The sequence below is a fragment of the Micromys minutus genome (assembly GCF_963924665.1).
Source record: "Micromys minutus genome assembly, chromosome: 4".
Lineage (NCBI taxonomy): Eukaryota > Metazoa > Chordata > Mammalia > Rodentia > Muridae > Micromys > Micromys minutus.
This window is the reverse complement of record NC_137973.1, coordinates 32442567-32463575: the sequence shown is the minus strand read 5'-3', so window position 1 is coordinate 32463575 and position 21009 is coordinate 32442567. Positions and strand designations below refer to the sequence as shown.

Below are 21009 nucleotides of genomic sequence, written 5' to 3'. Positions count from 1 at the left end.
TGTTTTATGTGCGAGTGTTTTGCCTGCATGTATGTGTGTATACTGCATGAGTGCCTAGTACATATGGAGGTCAGAAGAGGGTATTGGAGTCTCTGGGACTGGAGTTACAGAGAGTTGTGAGCTTCCATGTAGGTACTGGGAGTCTTGGGTCCCCTGCAAGAGCAACAGGCGTTCTTAACCCCTGAGCCAACTCTCTAACCCATAGCTGTGGACCTTTAAATCCTCATCACAGTGTATCTAGAATACAGAGTGCAGAATGTTTGTATGTTTCTTTACACTGAGCAACACTGGTCATTTCTAATTTGAGAAGTTAAAATAGCTTTTTTATGGTTTACTGGAATGTTTATTTGCTTATTAGTAATGGCGGAAATTTGGTTGTGGATCTTTGGATTAAAAAGAATCTTAGGACTTTTTTGGGGGGTGTGTGTGTGTGTGTGTGTGTGTATGTGTGTGTGTGTGTGTATGTTTGCTCTGCCACTTTGGTCCTCTGCCGGAGAGTGAGGGACTAACCTGGAGCCTAGAGGTTAGAAAACAGACTGCATTTTCCAGATCCCCGTGGTTCTGTTATAACTAGGTTGTATGAAAGGAAGCGTGTAATTTGGAGTAGGAAAGCCAGGAGTGGGTGTGATGTGCAGTTCTAGCTTTTCTCTTGGCTCTTACCTGTGGGCTTTGGCTAGGATGTGGGGCATCTGTTGGTGTGGATTATGATCAGTTTCTGGCGCTGACTGGCCTGGGCTTTTGTTTGTTTTTGTGTTTTCTGGCTTCGCATTCATGGAGTTAGACATGGCGGGCCAGCTCTGTGGTACTGACTCACTGTTCTACCCAGATGCTAACCTAAGGGCCTTTCCTTCAGTCTTTCCAACAGCTTTACCGTGACCCAATTCTCTGTATTAAACTCTTTTTTCTGTCTAAACTACTTAGGATAATTTCTGTCTCCGAATTCGACTCTTCAATGCTAGTTTTGTTATCTCTGTATTGATAATTTTATTCACTTTTTAAAATTACACTTTTAGGGGCTGGAGGGAACGCCTACAGATAGAGCATGTTCGCCGTTGCAGAGGACCCCAGTTCTTCAAGCACAGACAGCGAAGTAGCTTGCCGCTGCCTACTAGTCCAGCTCCATGTTATGGTTTTAATGCCTTCTTCTGGCCTCTGAGGTCACCTGCACGCGTGCACACATAGCCAGACACAGCCACACAGCACACAAGTAATTCAAAATAAATCTTTTTTAAAATAAGGAAAGTAAACTTTTATTTATGGCAGCCACAGATTCACATGCAGCTGCAGGAAGTCATACAGAGAACTCTCTGTAGGCTCTCTCCAGTTTTCCCCAGTGATACCAACTTGCAAATAAGATGTCAGTTAGGAGTTGACATCAATCTACACAGCCAAGATGGAGGACATTTCCTCTGCCGTAAGCCCCTCCTGTTGCCTGGTGATAGCTATACTGATTACCACTACTTACTTGATCCTTTCTCCCCTCCCTTGCTTTTTCTTCAGTCTAGGGATTGAACCTATGGCTGCTTGGCCCAGGTGGGCAAGCATTCTGGCATTAAGCTACAACCCCAGTCTATTTCCCACGCCAGTCTTCTCCATTTTCTTTCCGTCTTTCTATAATTTTGTCAATTTGAAAAGTGACATTCATGAGTCTGTCACATGGTGGGTAATCTCTGGAGGTTGACTTTTCCCTGCTTTCCTCTTATGGGTTTACCAGACTGGTTACCATCTAGCCACTGAGATCGATGTGAATTGGTTTTAGTTTTTTTTTTTTTTTTTAATCTATTAATTTGTGTATATGAGTACTCGGTGTCCAGACACACCAGAAGAGGGCATCAGACCTGATCACAGATGGTTGTGAGCCAGCATGTGGTTGCTGGGAATTGAACTCAGGAAGAGCAGCCAGTGCTTTTAATGACTGAGCCACCTCTCCAGCCCTGTTTTTAGGTTTTTTTTTTTTTTTTTTTTTGCTTTTACCTCCCTCCCTCCAGTGTTGAAAACCTTTGTGTGTTGGTTTGAAGGGAATATAAGTCATTGTTTCCCTGTGATCACCTCTAGGGAGTTCTGTGCATGGGTCAGGGGCCGCATGCATATTTAAAGAAAGTCTTAGTGTTGTTTCTTATTCTTACCTGCTGTGCTTGAGTGATTCAGTCTCACCATAGATGCCACTGTGTCCTTTACCTTTCAGGGTGTTTTGTTTTGCTGTTTTTCTAATAGTGATGGTTTGAATGTGAGTATCCCCGTTTGCTTTATCTCTTTGTTTTTTCACCCAGTTTTTAATTTGAATTTTTTTCTACTTCATTTTTGAGTTCTTTTTATATGCTAGATAGTAGGATTTTCTCTTACATATATGAGTTTGCAAAACAATCAGTTTGCTCAGATTTATCAGATTTGTTTTGTGTAATTTTTTGCTTGCCTGTTTTTGGTGTCGAGTGTAAGGATTTGGGTTAGTGAGATGGTTCAGTGGGTGAATGTGCTTTTGTGTAGAGACCTAAACACCTGAGTGTGCGTCCTGGTGCCACAAGGTAGTGGTAGGAGAACTGGCTCCCAAGAGTTGTCCTCTAACCTCTACAAGTGCCTCCACTCATGTGCCTGCACTAATGCATATATGCATGTACCCTATGCACAAATTAAAAAGGAAAAAAGAACCTGTGGTCTGTCTGTAGAGCCTCAAGACTTCGTGCCCCTCCTCCAACATTTGCAGTTTTATATTTGAGCCTGTGATCTATTTTGCCTTAATTTATGTTCCATAAGTTATGACACATTAGGTTTCTATTTTTATTCACACTAGTGTAGTTCTTTCCCTTGAGATTTATGAAATGGGTTATTTAGAAGATTTGTAAGTATGTTGTTTGGTTTCCTGGATCTTGGTCCTTCCTTGTTACATTTCAGTCTGCAGTTTCCAATTTGGCTGTATTGTGGTCAGCTCCTCTGTATCCTTTGAGGCTTCTCTGCTGGCCTTTAGTTTGGTGGATGTTCCACAGCACAGAAGAGGGCGCCAGCAGGCCTGTGGTCCTGTTGGGGAAACATTTCCTTGCTTTCTAGCATCCAGAGGCTGATGGTTCAGACTTGCTCACTGGGTCTACGTGTAGAGCCAGTAACTTTGTATCTCTTGGCTCTTTCTTCTGTAGTCGTTGCTAATGCCCAGTACCTTTCTCTTTTTTATTTGCTCTGGTGCTAGGGTGGATCTTCCCACCCCGATTAACCCTCACAGATACTCTAAGAGATTTAGCTATACTTTTTCAGGTTGACGGGATAAACTGAAGCTTGTTACTTGAAAGTAATGATGCCTTCCGCTTATTTGAAGGAGTTGTTAAGTCTTTTGGTAGTCTTCAGGAATAAGAGTCTCAAAATCCGAGTTTTTCAAATGAGCTTTTAGTTTTATACCCTGGATGCTTCCACAGGTTTACCTTCTGCCTTATCTATAATTTTAAATTCGCTCACTTACTCTCCTTTGCCTAATTATACATTTATCATGTTTCTGCACCTCTCTTATCTCTGGATTCATGCTGTAAATCTGACTAAAAGTAGTAAGCAGAGTCTGTGCCACAGTCTAAATGCTGAGTTGTGTTGAAATTCCTTCTGTTGAGAATTTTGAACGTTACTTTTGAATTCAGCCTCAGGACCCCGGCAGAACAAAGCTGGGTTAGTTTGCCAGCATGCACCAGGTCGAGTCTTCTCCCCCTGAAACATCTATTCTGTGGTCCATACTCCTGTATTCCTGTTGGCATTCTAGTTTTCTAAATGCCCAGTAGCATCCAGCTTATGGGCTACTAGGGCCTCTTTAGCCTACAGCTCTAGGCTCTTAACTTTCCTGTTGCAAACTAGTTCTATAACCCACAGTGCCAGATTGATCACAGCAGTGACCCCATCTCTTGGTACCAATTATCAGAAACAAAATATCTGATGAAAGTAATTTAAGGAAGGAAGCATTTATTCAGACTTATGATTTGGAGATAAAGTCCACTGCAGGATGGGCTTGGTGGTTGAGCGTGTTCCAGAGATGGCGGTAGGAGGAGGCAGCTCATGGTTTTGTGGCACAGGGGAGCTTGGGTCATGGGTGGAGTGAGGCTGTAGTGCCTTCTAACACTTCCTCCAGCCCCCTAGCCTCCTCAAGCTTCCACCCACCTGAATTGTATCTCTTGCTGGGGCCCAAATGTTCAAGTAAATGAGCCAGTGGAAGACATTTCACATCCAAGCGCTGTGAAATCCTCTCGATGTCGATGCATTGTTCCACGCTGAAGCGTGGCGTGAAGTAGTCCCTCTGCTTCTCTCCTCAGCATGCACAGCCCCGTGTGCTGTTTGTCTGTGAGCTGCTTGAGTAACGCTCATTTCCAGGACGGAGCAGTAGGGATGCGAGACTCTGTGGACTTTCAAATGTCAGGTGGATCAGGTGGCGAAGACAACATGCTTTAGGAGTTTGAATGAATGAAAGGTGGTGACCAAGTCTGCATAAAAAGAAGCTGGGAAGTGAGTTCCGCGGCTGGTCAGATTTGGAGCGTGGGGGATGAGGCCGCCATGGAACCTGTAGCTTGCCGGAATTTCTGCCCTTCGGACTGCTACCATTTTCTTTTCTCTCTCTGTCTCTTTTTTTGATTTTATTTTTTATTTATTTATTTTATTTTTTTATTTCTAGGGATTCACCTACGCTCTTACCAGCTGGAGGGAGTCAATTGGCTCGTCCAGTGCTTCCACTGCCAGAATGGTTGCATCCTGGGAGATGAGATGGGCCTGGGGAAGACCTGCCAGGTATCTACTGAGGACTGAGCACAGATCGCCTCCCTCTGCACAGCTCATGACTTACACGCTCATTGCACAGCTCATGACTTACACGCTCATGGCAGTGCTGTCTTTCGTACTAGGGGATAAAGCACACAAGGTAGCATGTTAGAGGACAGTGAGCTTACAGCTGCTTTTTCTAGTGTGAGTTTTTAAAATTGTTCTATTGCTCTTGTTTGGCCTGTTTTTAGGGAATTTTTTTTAACATGTTTGGAAGAAGGTATACCTTAATTAGAGCAGCTAATGACCCTGGTCCAAGACTTTTCTCTATAAAAAAATAATTTACCTACCTTAGCATCACGTTGATTATGACGTCCTCAGCAGCGTCGTGTGTGGATTCTGCTTTCTGGGTCTCTGTCAGGATAGCTCAGTGTGAATGCAGTGCCCCGTGATTTTTAAATTCACTCGCTAACTAGCGGTATTAAAGGAAGCAGCATAAACCGTAGAGACCGGAGAGTCTGATTGTTAGGACGCTGTTAGGCAGGCGGAGTATTGATGTTGACACTTGAGCCAGGATGATGAGCAAAACTGCCTTGGGTTGACATGTCATTGGTGGGTTTGGGTTGCATCACACCTTGTGAGTTAATCACACGGGGCAGGGAGGTCCTAATCTATAGAATGTTAAAGACAGGGTAGTCAGGATGCACAAGCAGGGATAGCATTTCATAATCCTGACAGTCAGGGCTCTTACTGTGTGTGTGTGTGTGTGTGTGTGTGTGTGTGTGTGAGTGTGTGTGCGCCTGCACATGCTCACACGTGTTCCAGTGGTTGTGAGGACTTTGTGGTTATTTCTCACGAGGAAATGTGATCAGAACTGATTTTTTTTCTCTGTTCCAGACTATTGCTCTCCTCATTTATTTGGTGGGGAGACTGAATGATGAAGGGCCATTTCTCATTCTTTGTCCCTTGTCTGTTTTGAGCAACTGGAAAGAAGAGATGGAAAGGTACAGAAAAATTAAATGAGCTTTCATTCTTTGCATTGCTTAAGATATTCTGGCTGGTATAAAAAATATGATAAAATAATAGTGCCTTCTACAGTTAATGAGTTTATTTTAGAAAGGTCTGAATCGAAGCAAGGCAGGTAGACACCGGGGATCCAGGATACCTGTTTGGCAACTTAAAGATCAGTATTTATTTTTAATGAATGAGGTTTATTGCACTGAAGAAAGGCCATCCTTTTCATATTGATGAATGGAATGACTCATGTGAGCAAAGTTTCCTTTTAGAAGCCAACACAGTGCCTTTAGACAATGCCTAAACATTTACATCAGGGCTTAGCTATGACTCTAGGCACAGTTTGGAGATCCCAGGACTCTTTCTGGGTGCCAGGCCCATTAGGATCTGCATGTTGCACTGTCTCGTGAGGTGTGGTTTGCTTGGGAACCCACACTGTCCTATGAGTCACTCTAATATTGCCCTGTTCACCTCTTTTCTTTGCTCCAGATTTGCTCCAGGCCTTTCCTGTGTGACATACACAGGTGACAAGGAAGAAAGAGCCCGTCTTCAGCAGGACTTAAGACAGGAGTCAGGTTTTCATGTGCTGCTGACGACCTATGAGGTAGCCATCTGCTTATGTGGCAGGAATTCCTAACATGGGCCAAAGACATTAGTAAAACCACTGGGATTCTATTTAAACAGAACATACTTTAGTGGGACTGGAGGGAGGGACATGACTCTTCCTCACATCCTCAAAGGGACTATGTAACCACAGGAGTGAAGGATCATAGGGCTTTGTGTTGGTTTGTTGCTTTCTCTGTTATCCCTGCTGCTTCATGGGAAGCGGTTTTGGGGGATGCACTTAAGATGCCTCTTGTTGGATGGATGGAAGTGTCGAGGGAAAGGGGCTCCAGTTTGGTAACTGGAGCACGGGAATGGGGGATACTTAGTGTCTTAGTTACGGTTTCTCTTGCTCTGATGACAGCAATACCAAAGGCAACACAGGGAGCAAAGGGTTTATTTCATCCTGTACGTCAAGTACTGGTCCACACTGAGGGGAGTCAGGTCAGGAAGTCCAGGCAGGAGCTGGTGCAGATGCCACGGGGTAATGCTGCTCACTAGCTTGCTTTTTGTGGCTTGCTCAGCTTGCTTTCTTACAGAAAGAACCCAGGACCACCAGCCCAGGGGCGGCCCCATCCACAGCGAGCTAGACTCCCCATGTCAATCATTGATCAAGAACATACCCCAGACTTGGCCATGGGCCACTGTGGTGGGGGCACTATCTTAACTAAAGTTGTCTCCTTCCGGTGACTCTGGCTTGTGTGCAGTTGACGCAGAGCCAGCAGCACACTTAGCTACAGTCTCATTGTCAATTCTTGTTAGGTGAAGACTTGGGCACCTGTAAGTGAGGTCTTCCCCTTAGCCACACTCCCTTTCGTTTGGACTTGGAAAGGACGCTCAGAGCTGTGTGTCTCACTAGGGAAGGAAAGGCAGAGCTGTTGTAATAGGGGAGTCTCCATCGAAGAGTCTCCAAGACAGGACAGTAGCTTGTCAGCCCCAGGATCTCCCAGCACCAGCCTTTTTTCTAACTTGCCTTTTTTTTACTTTTTCAGATTTGCTTGAAAGATGCCTCATTTCTAAAATCGTGAGTAGGTTGTACCCCTCAGGAACGGTTGCACGAAAGTCACTGTTCCCGTCATACTGTGGGACTCTGCCCTCTCCCCTGTCTGTCTTATTTTGAAGTCTTGATGGCTAACAGATCTTACGGCTTCTGTTTATCGTTTTTTATTTAAGCATAGTATCTTTTCCACGAGAGGAATGGGTGCTTTTGTCTATTTTCATATAGTTTTACTAGAGACTGAAGCCAGGGATCCGCCCATGCTAGGCAGGTGTACTCACTGAGTTCTCAGTGCCTCACCTTCCCCACCATGTGTGTCTGGATCTGTGCGCTTGCTTGTGTGTGTGTGAGTTGAGACTGTCTTCCAGAACAGTTTTGTGGCGGATTCTGTTCTTTCTGCCATGTGCAGCATACTCCAGACTAGCTGACCCTTGAGTTTCTGTTCGATTTTTGTCTCTCAGTGTCCCATTTGCCACAGGTGTGCTGGCACCACAGATGCACTACCACATCCTGCTTTTTACTTGGGTTGCAGAGACCCAGCTTAGGCCACCAGGCTTGCACACCAAGAGCTTTTCCCTGCTGAGTCAGCTCCCTCACCCCTCTGATGGTCTGTCACTGGAAAGGAACTCCGAGAAAGCTCAGCACTACCAGGAAACTTGGTCAGAGAGCAAGCCTACAAAGACAGTCCAGTTAGGAGTCGGGATGTACGGAGGGTCTGAAGACGTGGCTCCGTAGTGAACATGCTTGCTGCCCTTTCAGCAGACCTGAATGAGCACCCGCAGCCCACACCACTGGCTCACAGCTGCCCATAACTTTAACTCCCGGTGCAGGGGAATCTGATGCTCCAGGCCTGGCAGGCCCCTGCGCTCATGTGCACATACATGTAATTAAAAGACAGGCAACATGTGAAATCTTTAAGGACAGTAAACTAGGCCCTAAATGCTGAGTGTTAGACCTCCATAGGTGTACCATGGTACCATGGTATGTATTTGCTTGCACATAAGTCAGTTAGTCTCTCTCTCTTACACACACACACACACACACACACACACACACACACACACACACACACTACAAATTTAAGAACTCATAAAACCCCTCTCAGGTGGGTTACTCTACTTTACAGATGAAGAAGAGGATAGGTAACCCACAGAGGCCAAGTTTGGTTTCTGTTGCTGTGATAAACACATGACCAAAGGCGACATGGACAGGGAAGGGCTTATTTCTTCTTACAGTTTTCCACTCATTACAGAGGGAAAACAAGGAAGGAGCTTGGAGCAGAGATACTGAAGGACATATGCTTACGGCCCACTCTTCCTCAGCTAGCTTTTTTATATAGCAGGCCTACGGTTGACACCACCCGCAGTGCCTTCTTATTTCAATGAGCAATTAAGAAATGCTTCACAGACCTGGCCACAGGCCCATCTGATGGGGACAATGGCTCAATTGAGGTTCCCCCTTCTCGGATGTGTTAAGTTGGCAACCAAGATTAGCTGTTTTTAAAACTAATGTTAATAAATGTTAATGAAGCAGGGCTTCAGTGACAGCGCCCGGTGCTGCCAACCTTCCCTTTATCTGGCTGTACCGAGTGTCACATTTCGTAGGAGAAACAGTCTTTCTGTCTCAGAGAATCTGCTCTAAGCACATTGGTGGGAAGGTTTAAGGACATAATAAATGAGGGCCATTTAAAATGTTGACCCCCCACAGCATAGATGTGTTCTATCATGTGACACTGTCCTATGGGCATTGGTACGCCTCTCATGGCCGCTGTCCAACCGTGGAAGTGCATGCACTTTATCCATCTTTACAGCACCCTGCTCCTGGGCTCCTGGGCTCTCCCTGGGTCTCTAGTCCTTCCTCCATCTGCGTGAGATGAATGAGACAAAGGACACAGGCCCCTGTGTTCCTTCTCCATCTGTTGTGGAATTTTCTTTCCATCCCTGTGGTTTGTTGTTTTGGGATAGACTTTTCCTATGCAAACCAAGCCTGAGGATCTGAACTCTATCCCAGAACCCACATGGGAAAGAAAAGAATCAACTCCTGCAAGTTGGCCTTCTGACCACATACACCACGGCACACATGTGCCACCCCCTGATAAATATGTCTAAAAACTTAGAATATAATGTGATATTCTATGATGTTTACAAGCAAAATTAAGTCTTAATATGTTCTACATTTTACCTTTTGTTTGACTTTTTTTTTTTTTTTTTGCAATTTTCAAGGACATACTGTTCACGTCTTGTTTGGCTGGTTTTTAATTTTTTTGATTGAAGACTGTTTTGCATGTAGCCCTGGCTAGCCTTACTGTGTAGCTAAGGCTAGCCACACAGTTTTGTACACCTACTTCTCAAGTGCTAGGCTTACAGATGTGTTCCACCACACCCAGCTGACATTTGTATGACAGTGACCACATAGGTCTTTTCATATAGCCATATGCTTTATTACCTATTAATATGTATTTATTTTCAACTCTAGGAGTTTTACATAACATATTTTGGAACATACCATGAATATATATTTATCATGTTTGGGGAAGACTGCAATGGATTTCCCAAAGTATTTGTCAAAATGTGTTTTTATAGCCAAAGTATTGTAGTGATCTATGCCTGTGATCTCAGCTGAGGCAGGAGGATTGCAAATTTGAGGCCTGTTGGAGCTGCATAGTAAGACACACGCAGTATAGACACACACACACATACACACACACACACATGTCTTACTGATGAATTGTTCTAGCTACATATACAGCAGATCACACTTCGAAGGAGTCACTGAGGGTCAACAACGGAGGAGACGATAGGGCCATCTCTGCAGTGCCTGGTTCTGTCAGGACTCATTTAAATCCTACCTTTCTGTCTTCCATGGCACAGCTGTCCCTTTTATTGTTTCTTACGGGTTTGACTCTCGGTTCTGCTCTGGTGAGCCTGGCCAAGTCACCTAACCTTTCTGAGCCTCTGTCCCCCTAACGGCCCCATCCCGTCTATTTTTTTGGACTAAACAGAGCTCCAAGCTCAGTACCTGGCACTTGGTTATAAATGTCTTCTCTCTCTCTGGCTTTGGCTTCTTCCTTCCTGCCATCGGTTCTGTCTTGGGGGTCAGCTCCTTGCATGTACCCCCTTGTGAAGCAGCTGCTGTCCAGTCCGGAGGGAGGTGATTCAGACGCGTCTCTAAGGCCAGGCTTGTGGTGGTCTTTCTAACAGTACTTGCCGCTCTGTAAGCAGTGCGAGTTCTGAGCTGCATGTGAGTTGCACGAAGCTGAAAGTGGATTTCTCTCACAGCTTCTCCTGGAGCGTTCTTGCTGTGGACGAAGCTCACAGATTGAAAAACCAGAGCTCCCTGCTGCATAGGACACTTTCAGAGGTAAATTCACAGGGTTGAGCAGCAGATGCAGAGACGCCCCTTAACCGCCCCCTTATTCATGTCTTCCCTCATTACCAACATCCCCCGATCAGAGCAGTGGGTTTGTTGCGAATGCTGGAACCGTTTTGAGACTTATCTCTCAGAGTCTGTAACTCACAGGTTCGCTTTTGACACTGTAGATGCTGCTTGGTTGGGAGAAACATATAATGACATCTACCCGCCATTGCAGTATCATGCATGGTGATGGTTCACCCTGACAGTCCTCTGGAGCCCTGCTTCCTCACCCCCCCACCCCCACTAAAGAACGTTAGCCAGTGCATGTCTGCAATCACAGTACTCTGGAGGGTGATGGGAGAGGGCTGCACAGTCAGACCTTTATAAAAACTAGTGAGACCCGAATAGTGTAGACTTAACTGACACTTGTTCTTTCAGATGACTGCAGGGCTAAATGATCACTTGGGGGTGGGGCGGGGCAGACAGAATACGTAATGTCTTTCCTTTTATGTTTTGTAAGGCAGTGTTTATTAAAGTCGGGTTATCAAACGTGACCCCGCCCCTTCTGGAAGCATTTCACCTCTCTTTGATCGTCTTGGTTTCTTTGCAGAAATGTCCTCACTATAAATCTCTTTCTGTAGCAGATACGTCGGGCTTAGTGTACCTCTTTCCCACGGTACCTGCTTCAAGAGCTTAGTAGCCCACATGAAGGTAGTTCCTACCACTGAGTATGACCTTGTCCCCTGCAGTCTTTGTCTGTTATAAAGTATGACGCCTTGCTCTCACCTTCTCCTGGCCTCTCACACTATTCTGGAAACAAGGGGATGACTTCCCAGGTTTTTGTCTGAGATGCCTGTGAACAGTGGTCTTTCTCTTAGTTGAAAGGCTTATTCATGAGACTCCACGTTTTGGTGGTGATGAAGTTTGGTTCCATCCCATGACAAATCACGTTCAGAGAGGCATTTGAAGGAAAACCTTTGATCAGCGTTCTGTAGTTACCGGCCTAGAGGTTGCATTTTGGGGTGTTTGAAAGCAGATACATTCTGTGAAGATTGCTCCCCCCTCGTAGGGCATCCTCTTGCTCTCTGGTACCGTTGCCTTTGTTTCAGGGACCCTTAATAGTGTTTCTTTCCCAGGAGGTTTTCACATTAGCCTGTTTATGTTGCTTTACCACAGTACCACAGGCTGGGTCAGAATAAGAAGACATTTATGTGTTTCACAGAGAAGGATGGAAAGGCAGGTCAAGCTGTTGGGGACTTTGTGCTGTGTTCTCATGTGGCAGAAGGACAAGAGAGAAGAGAAAGCTAGCGTAATGATTTTTTTAAAAAAGGTTCTTGATCCTGTTCAAAAGGAGCTGCAATGGTCTAACTGCCTCTTAGAGGGATTCCTCCTAGTACTGCCACGGTGCGGCATGCCCTTTGGAGGGAGCACACTGAGTGATAGTGGTTGTCATACTCTTGGTCTCTATCCCTGTGAGAGAATGCTTCATCAACTCCTGTGCCAGTTTATTGACGTACAGTGAGAGGAGGCAGGCACTGTAAAGCCACCCTGGGCTTGTGAATCTGACACGGGGAGATTAGTTGTGGACATGTCAGCACTCCTTTTAGATCCTTTTAGGTGAGATTCAGATTACAGATCATTGGATGGTTAAAAAGAAAACTGTTTATTTAGGTGGGGCATGGTGGCACTTGGGAGGCAGGGGCAGGCAGATCTCTGAGTTTGAGGCCAGCAGAATGAGTTCCAGGACAGCCAGGGTTTTATAGTCAGACCCCGTCTTGAGAGAGAGAGGGAGGAAGGGAGGAGGGGAGGGGAGGGGAGGAGAGGAGAGGAGAGAAAAAATAACCAACCAAGTAAAACCATTTATTTATTGAACTGAAAGGTGGGAAAGGGGATTCTGTCTGTTTTTATGTCTGTCTATTTTTAATACTGCTTTCAGTTTGTTTATGAAAGTCAGAAGTGATCTAAATATGAAAACAGCAGCAGAATTTATGTCATACTTACAGTTCATTTACCAACCAAAGCTGCCATTATGTGGAAAAATACTTAATATTTAATAAGGAACGTACTTACAGACTATTTTATATACAGACCTTCTGAAGTACTATAAAGGCAGATTGTTTCTGATTTTTATTTCCCAGTTGTAAGTTTTGATGCAAAAAAAGGTCTCTAAATTGAGTCAAAAATTTAACGCATATCCCAGGAAAAGCTAAATATTGTGACTAGTAGTTACCTGTGTGAGCCTGCAGCTTTTGATCTTCTCAACTCTTTACTGAAATATACCTTATGAACTCTGCTTACTGTACTTAAAAAAAGCCAAACATCAGGTCAGAGAGTTGAAATTCTTTAAAACATTGTCTAACAAACAGAACGGGGGCTGATGGGTAGATGGAACAAAAGCAGGTTGCTAAGACTTCTGTGGTAAGCTTTAACTGGTCATAACATGTCACCTTTTCTTACTACAAAAGCAGTGTGTCCTTTTATGATCTACCCAGAGCCAAACTCTAGGAGGATGAGGAAAGGGAAAGGTGCCATGGCCCACTCCTGCATTAATACTTCCATATGTCTTGTATGTGCATGTGTGTGTGTGTGAATATCTATATAGTGCCCACTGTATTTTGACATTTAAAATAATTGACGTATATGGCATATGGCTTTTCTATCTTGTTACATTAATTTTGATAGCTCCTGTTATGTCAGCTTAGGGGTTGACCAACCTTGACCTAATATCTCCTTTTAATGTTTTTCTTCCTCTTTTTGAGCAAAGCAAACCCATCTACTGAGGAAGCCTGTAGAAGAACTCCTAGGAGTAGGGGGTGTCCCAAGGGAGGATTACCCGATGTTCCTGTTTCTCTTTTAACTTCATCATTAATTACTAGTATTTAATTACCGATAAGGAATTTTTTTTTTTTTTGTTTTTGGCTTTCTCATTTGTTCCTGACTGTTCAGGAATATCATGTGGCATAGTGTCTGGAAACATCCAGAAATCTTGATACGCCATAAAGTTCTTACAAAAGACATTGTTTTAGTATCGATCTTGCTTCTTACCTGTAGTGGAGGGGCCCGATGTGTTACCTTTTCCCTTCTCCATCTCTAAGTGCACGTACATACGTGTCTCATTTGTCTTAGTGAGCTTCCCAGTAGGATGCCACCATAATTTAACTCTCTAAGACCGAGTAACAGTAGTGCGTCCCATCTGTCACACTTACGCGTCCTTACAACACTGTCTTCTTTGTAGGACTATTTTCTCCTCCTCCTCCTTTTCCGTCTTGAAATTGGAGTCACTTCCTTTATCAAGTAAAGAAATGCAGCCGGAACCCGAGCCTGCCTGAGTCATGTACTTTAGTCATTACCATTGAGACACACGGCTCGGTTGGGTAACCCGGTCTTTCCTCCCGTGTGTGGGGGGTTAATTTTGTTGGTTTGTGTGTTTGAGTTCTCAGTGGTCTTCCGTCTCCTGCTCACCGGAACTCCCATCCAGAACAGCCTCCAGGAGCTCTACTCTCTCCTCAGTGTCGCGGAGCCTGATCTCTTCTGCAGAGAGCAGGTGGAAGATTTTGTTCAGCGTTACCAGGACATTGAGAAAGAGTCCAAATCAGGCAGGTCTCTCTCTTCCCAATCATCCTCAAGAGGGTTTGGCCTAGAAGCTGCCACCTGATCGAACTGTTGTAGATAGAGAAGAAGAGAGACTACCAGAGGGCCCAGGAGGCAGGGGGCCACACACAGAAGGCCCAGGAGGCAGGGAGCCACACACAGAAGTCCCAGGAGGCAGGGAGGGAGCCACTCACAGAAGGCCCTGGAGGCAGGGAGTCACACATAGAAGGCCCAGGAGGCAGGGAGGGAGCCACTCACAGAAGGCCCTGGAGGCAGGGAGTCACTCACAGAAGACCCAGGAGGCAGGGAGTCACTCACAGAAGGCCCTGGAGGCAGGGAGTCACTCACAGAAGACCCAGGAGGCAGGGAGCCACTCACAGAAGGCCCTGGAGGCAGGGAGTCACTCACAGAAGACCCAGGAGGCAGGGAGTCACTCACCGAAGGCCCAGGAGGCAGGGAGCCACTCACCAAAGGCCCGGAGGCAGGGAGCCACACACAGAAGTCCCAGGAGGCAGGGAGCCACTCACAGAAGGCCCGGGCTATATACTTCACTGTCTTCATTTGTTTCATATGCTTGACTCTGGGGCTCATTTAATTCGTTTTTGGAAGAGGTCGGAGGGTGTCTCCCACAGGTCACACCATCATTCAGTTGTAATGCTGGCATTTATGCAGCAGAATCACGAGCTTGAGAGAGAAGTGTTTGTGTGTGTCGGGGATGGGGGCAAGCTTTACCCTTCATGCAAGCAGCAGCTTTCTCTTGTGCCCTTGCCTCTCTGTCCCATAGCATTATCTGACTGTCCCTGTGACATTACCCTAGGATGCTTATACAGTATGACTTTGCATGTATTGATTTCCTATGGTTCGGAGGGGCTTTTCCCATCAGAACTCCTAGACTGCAGACTAAAGATTTCTCCTGCACAATTCCCATGCTCAGAGTTGCCAGATACATGTTTAGACATCCAGTCAGATATTCCACAGCCTCCCCGTATTACAGTGTTGCATACTGTCAAGTGAGATTCCAGTTTAGCTGGGTATTTCTCCTGCATGTTTATTTTCCTCTGTCTGGCAGTCCTAACGTGTAGTGTGGTTGTGATTTAGGATGGCTTTTGAAGTTCAAGATACCTGGTGAGGGAACTAAGGGCTCGATGCCAAAAGAAACAGATTTGAATGCTGACAACGCTGGCGGTTGGCTCTGTGGCCTTGAATGAGAGGCTTGGCTCTTGGAGCCCTACCTGACTGACGTTAACATGGGCACCGCTGCTTGCCTCTTCTGAGCTGTCACTCTGAGCAATAGGAGCAGATGCAAAACTCCCTCCAGATAGTAGTGCCTCCCAAACCCAGGGTTATTAGTAAGAATGGAGTTCTTAAGTGTTCCCAGTTCCTGGATTAAGAGCTAATGGCAGTTGAAGCAGCCAAGAGCTGGAGGGGGAGTACAGACGGTTCTCCCCTCGTGGTATGGCTAGGAGTGTTTATGTTGTGGAACAATGCACACTCAATGGAAAAATGTGTGCAAATTTTGACCTGCTGTGGACACCTCGAATTTGTACCGGTTTAAGAGGCACAGCGTAGTGTGTTGACTGCTGAATACATTGGGAAGTAACCAGCCCAGGTAACTGGTATATCATCGTCGCTTTATGATGAATGTTTTCAAATGCTGTCTTCTGCCAGAACACATGGTATATGTGCATGAAGTTGTCAGAGAAGAAAATCAGTAAAGGTTTACATAAAAATGCTTTCTTCTTACTACTTTGAGCATTATGTTATATAAATTTAAGTGTTCGGTGTCAGTAATTACTAGGGAAATGCAAACCAAAGCCACAATGAGGGCTGGAGATTGGGCCCAGTGGTTAAAATCACTGGATACTTTTCCAGAGGTCCCAGGTTGGCTTCCCAGCACCTACACGACAGGTTACAACATCTGTAACTCCAGTTCTAGGGGATCTGACACCCTCATCTCACCTTTTTAGGCATTTCACATGCATGGTGCCTTTACATACATGGAGGCAAAATGCCAATACACACAAAATTCAAATAAATATTAAAATACAAAACACACACACACACACACACACACACAAGGAAGTACCATTCACTCTCTTCTCCAAGATCACAAACGCCAGTGAGGGTGTGGAGAATGCTGGGATAAATAGAAATCAGTATAAACAACACAGTACTGAAGTGCCCTAGAGAGCTAAAAAACACAGCCGCCATCGTGACGCTCCACGTCATGTCCGAAGGGAGCAGAACCACACCCACACACAGCCTCCTCATAGTAGGCAAGCTAGAACTAGGTTATCCTTGTGGGTACAAATACCTACCAGGATACTGCTAAGCTGTAAAAACCACCAAAGAATCTGTCTTTTCTTGGGGTAGTGATGTGGAAAGATTGTCTCCATTCAGGGTGGACAGGAATAAGCACTCAGCTTTCCAGTCAGCCATGAGACTGGGGCTTCACGGCACCTGCATTGCCAAAACTGCTTGAATAGAGCTGCCAGTGAACTGCATGCATATTCTCTGTCTGTCTGTCTGTCTGTCTCTCTGTCTCTCTCTCTCTGTGTGTGTATACTGTATCAAATGCGTAAAGGCCAGAGGACAACTTGTGGAAGTCAGTGTTTTTTTCCTACTACGTGGATTCTGGGATCAACTGTGGCCATCACACTTGACAGCAAACACCTTTGCCCGTTGGCTGTCTTGCTGGCTCTCAGCGCTGTGTTTATTAACTTTACTTCGCCTAACTGAAAAGTTTTTAAAGCATTTTCAAGGTAGAGTAGGATAAGCCGTGATGTTTGGTAGATTCGAATATTAAACACATTTTTCAACTTAGGATATTTTAAACTCGCGATGGGTTTACAGGGTCAGAACCGCATTGTGAGTCCAGGAGCGCCTGCAGTATGAAAATTTACCGCCCCGACCCAGACCGTTTCCTTTTAGCCGTGGAAAGTCTCCATTCTGCACCCTTATTTCTCTTTTCTTCCGCAGCAAGTGAGCTGCACAGGCTCTTGCAGCCATTTCTCCTGAGACGAGTGAAAGCTCAGGTAGCCACAGAGCTTCCCAAGAAGACAGAGGTGGTGATGTACCACGGCATGTCAGCACTGCAGAAAAAGTACTACAAGGCCATCTTGATGAAAGACCTAGGTATGGAGAAGCTGAGAGAAGGTGGCTTCCAGGCAGGAAGTGCTCAGCAATCAGGCTCCCTCTGTACCAGAAGTACAAGAAGGGGCAGAGTCTTAGATTCGGTGGGATCCTTAGGTGGGCTGGGCTTGCAGTGTGGCTGTGGCGCTTTGGAGTAGTTTAGGCTTGGTGGCTAAGGTTTGTTCTTTCCTCTGGCCCCATTTCCCTTTGCACCTTGAAGCCAGCACTTCTGAGCGCCCCAGTCCTGCCCTCTATCTTTCCAGCCCATTGGATGCTTAAGGAACTGCAAACTGCTGTTGACTCAAACTTACCGGGAGGCATGGGGAGTGAGAAAGGAAGCATTTTTTGATTCTCATCTTGTCGTTTTCCCTGGCTCCAAAACAGTTACAGTGGGAAGTGTAAGGGTTGGAAAAAGGATAGTTAGTTCAGTGTTCCTTCTTAAACTAGAGGGATGGCTAAGCAGGCGTCACACACGTTTGGTCCAGTGGGAGGAGCAGAGGGAGGCTTTGGTAATCTTTCCTTCCTCCCACTGTCTTTATGATTTCAGATGCATTTGAGAATGAGGCGGCCAAGAAAGTCAAACTCCAGAACATCCTGATGCAGCTTCGGAAGTGTGTGAACCACCCATATCTGTTTGATGGTGAGCAGGGTAGTGCACAGTCCCTTCTCACTGTTTTAACAGTCTGCCACCAAAACTACAGCAAGGTGTGCCCCTCAGTGAAGTGTGCCCTTGGTCGAGGTGTGCCCCTCAGTGAGTTGTGCCCTTGGTCGAGGTGTGCCCTTGGTCGAGGTGTGCTGTTCCTGTCTTTGGCTGCTGTGAGTGTGCAGGCTTATGGTCAGTTTGTTGTATCAGTATTACTTGACACATCTATGCAGATTTCCTCACATTCTCTCTCTCCCTTCCTCCCTCCTTGTTTGTTCCCCACAGATCATTTCTTCTTGTCAGGGAGTCTGCTCCTAGCCAGGCACATGACTGGAGATGGGCTCTTTCTTTCCTAGGTGTGGAACCAGAGCCCTTTGAGGTTGGAGAGCACCTGGTTGAGGCGAGCGGGAAACTTCACCTGCTGGACAGGCTGCTGGCATTTCTGTACTCTGGGTAGGCAGTGGGTTTACATTTACCACGTTGAGCTAGTAACCATTAAAACCTAAATGATGAAGAGCCATTTCTTGAGATTGGTCCAAGTTTCCTTCAGGGCCTTGATGAGGGCTCTGCCTTCCCTGCAACTGCTCCTGGTCCCTGCCATCCCATCCCCCTTTACCCCTGAGCCGTCTTCCTTCTGTTAGGATGCCTGTAGCTATCAGGATCCTAAGTCAGCATTGACGGAGTCCTTTGATGTGCTTCCGGACTCCCCAGTGTGTGGTGTCCTTATCCCTGTGACCTTGTTCAATCACCAGGACACAGACAGCACTGATCTTCCTGTTGGCAGCTTGTGTTCACTCTGTATGCATCACAAGGGCTCAGTCAGTAATTCCTTCCTCTTTGTGTCCTGGTTCAAACTCAAGGGGAACATGGGGGACATTTTCTCAGAGACAAGTATTGGGCACCAAAAGATCTTGTGTAGTAGTGTTTTGCTGCTTGGTTTTTTACCTTGTTCTCCATGAAGAAAAGGATAACTTCAGGTGTCATCAGAAACACTGCCTATGTTCTTCCAGACACAGTCTCTTACTGGCCTGGGGCTCAGCAATTAGGCTAGACTGGCTGTCCAGCAAGCTTTGAGGTACATCTGCCTCTGCCTCTCCGGGGCTGAGATGCCACAACCTCCAACAGTTTTTACGTGGGTTCTAGAGAACAAGCCTGGTCCTGGTATGTGTGAGGTGGGCACCTTGCTGATTGAGCCATCTCCCCACCCCCAACCTTCCCCAGCCCATGACGTCATTCTCCTTATTTATTTTCAGAGATATATTTATTTGATGTGTTGTCAGTTTTGCCTGCCTGTATGTTATAGACGGTGTACCATGTATGTGCAGTGGCCATACACAGGCCAAAAGAGGGTGCTGGATCCCCTGGAATTGGAGTTACTGCCAGTTATCAGCTGCTCTATGGAGTTTTGGAATCAAACTTAGGTCCTCTAGAACGAACAGACAGTGCTCATAACTGCTGGGCCATCTCTCCAGCCTGTGACATCATTCTTACGCCATTGTTTACCTTTTTTCTTCTTCTGTCATGTATCTTGGGAGAGGAAGTGTCATTTGTTCATTTCAAAAGGAATCATCTCTGGAGTTTTTAACCAAAATAACTAAGTCTGAGTGACTTCCTCCCAAATAAGATTAGTGATTGATAGGTGGCTGACCATGGTTTTTAAGGTTTTAGTGTGTGTGTGTGTGTGTGTGTGTGTGTGTGTAGATTAATGATAGGTGGCTGACCATGCTCTTTAATGCCTTAGAGTGTGTGTGTGTGTGTGTTTGAATTTTACATTTTGCTCTGTATAAATAATATGTTTTATCTTGCTTTTGACATGGGAGCTTGTATTTCTTTCAGTTGAATGAATTGACATTCCAGTGAGGTCTCTGTTCATCTGGGGCTCCCTATAGCCTGTGGTGCATTGACAGATGCCCCTGGGAATTTCCCCACTATAGTTTAAGAACTGCCACTTTGCAGGGGACAGCACCAGGTTTACTTACATTCTTTATATAAAATTCTTACAGTTTCTGAAGAAGGCTTTTAATTCTATTATAACTTAGTATTTCACTTATTTGTAAACTTGGATTCTTTTTTTTTCACCAAATTTTGCTTGAGGGAAATGTGCCTTAAATATTCCTAGAATTGTCACCTCTTTTTTTTTTCCTTGCCAGGGGCCATCGGGTTTTACTTTTCTCCCAAATGACCCACATGTTGGATATTCTGCAAGACTATATGGATTACAGAGGTGATTCCCCTTGCCACTACATTCCCTGAATCACATACGTACCAGTCAGTCATACGAGGTGTGGGAATTACAAAGAGAAAATGGTGCCACACATTATTCAGAATCAAAAGCAGAGGACACGTGTGGAGCAAACACTGCGGCATGTGGAGATGTGTGGCCGGAAGTCAGCAGCCACATGCACACTGGTTATGTGGTTTGTGGTTATGGGTGGGGCGAATGCTCTGCGAGTGTTACATGCATAATATGTATAATACACAGGTTTCGGTGGCAGCGACTTTCAGGGTCATGAAACATTCATTTCAGCAGCTGAGCCCTTGCTCAGAACCATTAGACAGATGTAAATATAGACACCCCACAAATCAACAGAGGAGAGGCTGGGCCAGTTCTTACCATTTAACACTAAGGGGTGGGGTTATTACTGAGATAATGGGAAACAGCTGTAACTTAGGTTGATCTCAAGCCCCCTGGTGAAGAAGGGTCAGCCCCAGACCTTGCAGTTTGAGTTCAACTGCAGTTAAGTCCAGACCGGGCCTCTGACTGTACTTGATGCTCCTCACATACATAGATAGGGGTGCTTACGGCAGGGTACTCTCAGATATCCCTGGAGTACAAGCAGAGCTCCTGTTCAGAGTGCTCTCTGGGTCTGGAGCATGAGGACAGGAGAAGGAACCCCCCCCCCCCCAGCTTCAGAGAAAGGCAAGCACTGAGCAGCCAGAAACCTTCCCTCACCTGCCC

At 45.7% G+C, this 21009-nt stretch overlaps 1 protein-coding gene across 2 annotated transcripts in view; it reads left to right on the top strand.

The window, feature by feature from the left end:
• Positions 1-21009, top strand: part of CHD1L (chromodomain helicase DNA binding protein 1 like) — a 47757-nt gene that overhangs the window by 2819 nt on the left and 23929 nt on the right. For both annotated transcript variants that reach the window (XM_080915820.1, XM_080915819.1), the window contains exons 2-11: positions 4634-4746; positions 5614-5720; positions 6220-6334; positions 7326-7357; positions 10609-10690; positions 14118-14280; positions 17255-17410; positions 17955-18047; positions 18407-18503; positions 20201-20274. In XM_080915820.1, coding sequence (XP_080771946.1) covers positions 4634-4746; positions 5614-5720; positions 6220-6334; positions 7326-7357; positions 10609-10690; positions 14118-14280; positions 17255-17410; positions 17955-18047; positions 18407-18503; positions 20201-20274 — 1032 coding nt within the window. The remainder of the gene's footprint in view (positions 1-4633; positions 4747-5613; positions 5721-6219; positions 6335-7325; positions 7358-10608; positions 10691-14117; positions 14281-17254; positions 17411-17954; positions 18048-18406; positions 18504-20200; positions 20275-21009) is intronic.